We start from the raw sequence: 3,677 nt of genomic DNA on the forward strand, positions 1-3,677 counted from the left end.
GAAAGATACTACATTTAATCTGATGGGTTTTGTTACCTTGGTTAGCTTCCTTACCCAGTCGGCCTTAGGCCTTGCTGGGACCCAATCCAGCAAAGCTTTTAGCACGTGTTTAAGTTTAAGCATGTGTTTAACTTCCCTTGATTAAAGTTAAACACATACTTAAGTGCTTTGCTGAACTGGGGTTTCTCTGAAGTAAGGCATGTGGGATGCCAGCCAATTTCTTTCCATAGTTGTGATCAATTCTACCCAACTCCGCAGGTTTTTCTTAATATATTTTATACCAAGTTGATTTTGACTATTGATAAGAAGATACTTACCTCCATATCAATAATTTGCAAGTGTGCATGCACACATGCAGAGAACTTTTGCTTGTCTGTAAATTTGTAACAATCTGAGAGGGAAGTAAGATACAGAGAAAAACACCACTGGGTGTATTTCTTAGGCAAAATGTGTTTAAATTCAGACTGTGGCCTGAAAGGCCTGCTAAGATTCTCCAGTCATAGCTCATTTTCATTAGTAATGTGCCAGTGATGGCCGCTGAAGGTGACTTTTTGTAGCAGTGTAACATTCAAAGCAACTGTCAACCTTTTCAGTCAATATGAAGAAAGCAGTCAAAGCAAAGGAGGCAGCATCACCCAATGCCTGAAAGATCAAATCCTATATTTGATTTGAACTGAACTAGTTGATGAAATTGGTCTGGGATGATGACTTCTGGTTCAGTCATAGTGTAGTACAATGAATGAAGCTGAATTCTTTCACCTTGTGTAGTTGCAGTAACAATTTTTGTCATCCTGTTTTGAAGGCCATTTTGTTCCAGCTCAGCCTTGAGATGCCAAGCTGAACTGGCTGAGGCATCTATGTTACCTGTCCAGCAAAGGAGGAGTCAAAAATAAGAAGAAACATCACCCTTTCCACCCAAATGGAGAAGAAAGTGTACTGCGGCATACTGCTCCTCAAAAGGCCATAATGCTTCCCATCTACGGAAAACAGCCCAGAGAATGAAATGTATTCTTAAATAATACAGGAGCCCTGTTGCTCCAAACCACATGGAAGATATAAGTAATAGTGAAATGGCTTTGAATTTGTCAAGAAAGGCCATCCACAGTTGCAACAATGTGAGGTTATCGCAGAGAGCACTGTTAGCCACACTTGCACAAGCACACAACGTTCCCTTGGTTGAATCCTGAGAGCAAATAAGAAATCGAGAATAGCCCTTCTGCTTTTGTGCTCTCAAGCAAAGTATTTGTGAAAATAATTGTTATGGTAGGGATGCCTGTGAGCCTTTTCCTGTTATAGCATTTGACCAGTTTAGATGCAGATAACTGCAAGCTCACGTCACTATCATTTTGTTAAACATCATTGCCTTTTGACCTCTCTCAACACTGTTTACTTTTCTGAAAATCATTAAGCTTATACTGGGCAAAGCATCAGTCTGTTACAACTCCCTGTTTTTCTCTCAGCTTTCCAACTATGACATAATTTAGAGCAGCCGCTTCTAAAAATGTAGCAAGACCTTAGACTGGCCTTGAATTAAATGAACTGAAGTCACATCAGTCACACCAATGCAAAGTAAGCAAGAAAGGAATAAACCAAGTATCCTAGTCAAATATTTTTTCTCCTCCAAAGCTGTTGTTTAAAGGTAAACTCCCACAACTAATTATAGTGTCTTGTATTCTCTCTGGTGCATATGGTGCTTCAATTCCTGATTTTAACCTGCCTAATTTGGTGCTGAAGAAAGCCCTGAAAATAAACAAGTAAGAATACTAAAATTGACAGTGTCTGAGCAAGTCTGAAACAAGAATTTTTTCTAAAATCCAACCTATCCATCCATTAATTTAGCTTTATTTGTGCCAAAGATTATTTTCTCTGGCCATTTCAATTGATGCTAACCATGTAAATCCTTTGGGAATTAATGGAAGAGAGACTTATGTGTTGCCAGACCACAGATGAGCTCATAGCCACACAAGGAAATTAATTAATAAGGAAAGACTGAGATGCATTAGTTTCAGTCAATTTGCACATTCCAGGGATCACTAGTAAAGTAACTGTTGTCATAATATTTTTTCTTTTAATATTGAAAAGTATTCAGACCACACAACTGAATACTGCCCTACAGAATCTTCAAAATTCTGTGCTACAGGATGTACATCTGTAATTCCATTCACTTGTCTGCTAGACACATGTGCGTTGCAGGGCATAATTTGGCCCATCATTATGTTTTCCTAACATAAATTAACATTTTTCCCAAGCTACCAAGCCAAACACAACAATAACTACTGCCAGTATCTCTACAGTAATTTCTAAATATAAACTCAGGGGCCATAAGATGCTTACCATAGTGTTGTAATTTGGATCAATATTGAAGGTTGGAGAAGTGCTGTGCATTTTGGAGAGCTGCCCGTCATTCTTTGCTTTCCTTAGAACATCATAAATGGGGTTTGGAGGTTTCTGATCACGAAGAATTTTTTTCAGCTGGCTTTCCAGGCGTTGTGGGGCATCATTAACTACTTCGAAAACTCCAAAGTCAGGGTTAAACTTAACTGGCTGGGCAAAAGTCTACAAAAGAAGTTTGGAAAGTTTATAACATTGTAATAAGGGAACTCCTTCATTTAAGAAAGTTACTTTTTATAGTATAGAAGCATCCTACAGAATGCAAGCTGGTATTATAAGGCTTCTTTCTCTTGCCTGCTGTAGTTTATGTTCAGGGCCTGGAACAGTAATTTTTCTGTAATTTTTTAGTCTCTTCGCTGTATAGCTTTCCAAAGCATTCCTACTTTTTGTCTCAGCTATGCTTAATTGTCAAGAATTTCACTCATTCTGGATCACAGACCGTTCTTTATCACATGCAAATAATAGATCCACAGATGTCTAGAATATGTAATTCACAGTGACTTTAGTAACTGTTCTGCGGGAGACTACTTACCTACAGGATCAGATCTCCAGTGTTATTCTCCCATTTATTACCACGAACAACCAAGGCTTGGAAAGATTAGCAGTGAAGCTGACCTTTTAAATGTGAGAAGCATTTGAAGAGTAGGAATCTGAAGATTTCCATATGTAGGAAAGCCTTTTCACCATATTCTTACTTGTAGGTCAAACACCTACCAAAACCTATGCCCTGTAGTAAGTTTTATTATATATCATTTGTTCAGTCAGATATATGAGGTAGACCAAACTTCAACTTCAGCTGTGTAATTGTAACTTTTGTCAACTCCAAAAAACCCACTGCATGTGTACACATTCAAACAGAACCATCTTTCATCTTTTGAGCTCTGGTATTAGGTATTTCCCTAAAAGACTATCTTTCAAATTCTCTTACTTGAAATGAAGAGGGAAAACATGGATGGATTTCATAGAATCATAGAATTGTTTAGGTTGGAAAGGACCTTTAAGATTATCGAGTCCAACTGTACACCTAGCACTGCCAAGTCCACCACTAAACCCTGTCCCTAACCACCACATCTACACGCCTTTTAAATGCATCCAGGGACGGTGACTCTACCACTTCCCTGGGCAGCCTGTTCCAGTGCTTGACAACCCTTTTGGTGAAGAAATTTTTCCTAACATCCAATCTAAACCTCCCCGGCGCAACTTGAGGCCATTTCCTCTCGTCCTATCACTGCTTACTTGGGAGAAGAGACTGACCCTCACCTCTCTACAACCTCCTTTTAGGTCAT

General features: G+C 38.8%; 1 protein-coding gene across 1 annotated transcript in view; it reads right to left on the reverse strand.

Moving 5' to 3' along the window:
- RGS22 (regulator of G-protein signaling 22) overlaps window positions 1–2,556 on the reverse strand; it is a gene marked incomplete at both ends in the record, with an annotated part of 48,687 nt that extends 46,131 nt beyond the window's left edge. The window contains one exon of the mRNA XM_009706658.1: window positions 2,335–2,556. Coding sequence (XP_009704960.1) covers window positions 2,335–2,556 — 222 coding nt within the window. The remainder of the gene's footprint in view (window positions 1–2,334) is intronic.
- Window positions 2,557–3,677: the final 1,121 nt, after the last annotated feature.

Source organism: Cariama cristata, unplaced genomic scaffold (assembly GCF_000690535.1).
Source record: "Cariama cristata isolate BGI_N322 unplaced genomic scaffold, ASM69053v1 scaffold16560, whole genome shotgun sequence".
Classification (NCBI taxonomy): domain Eukaryota; kingdom Metazoa; phylum Chordata; class Aves; order Cariamiformes; family Cariamidae; genus Cariama; species Cariama cristata.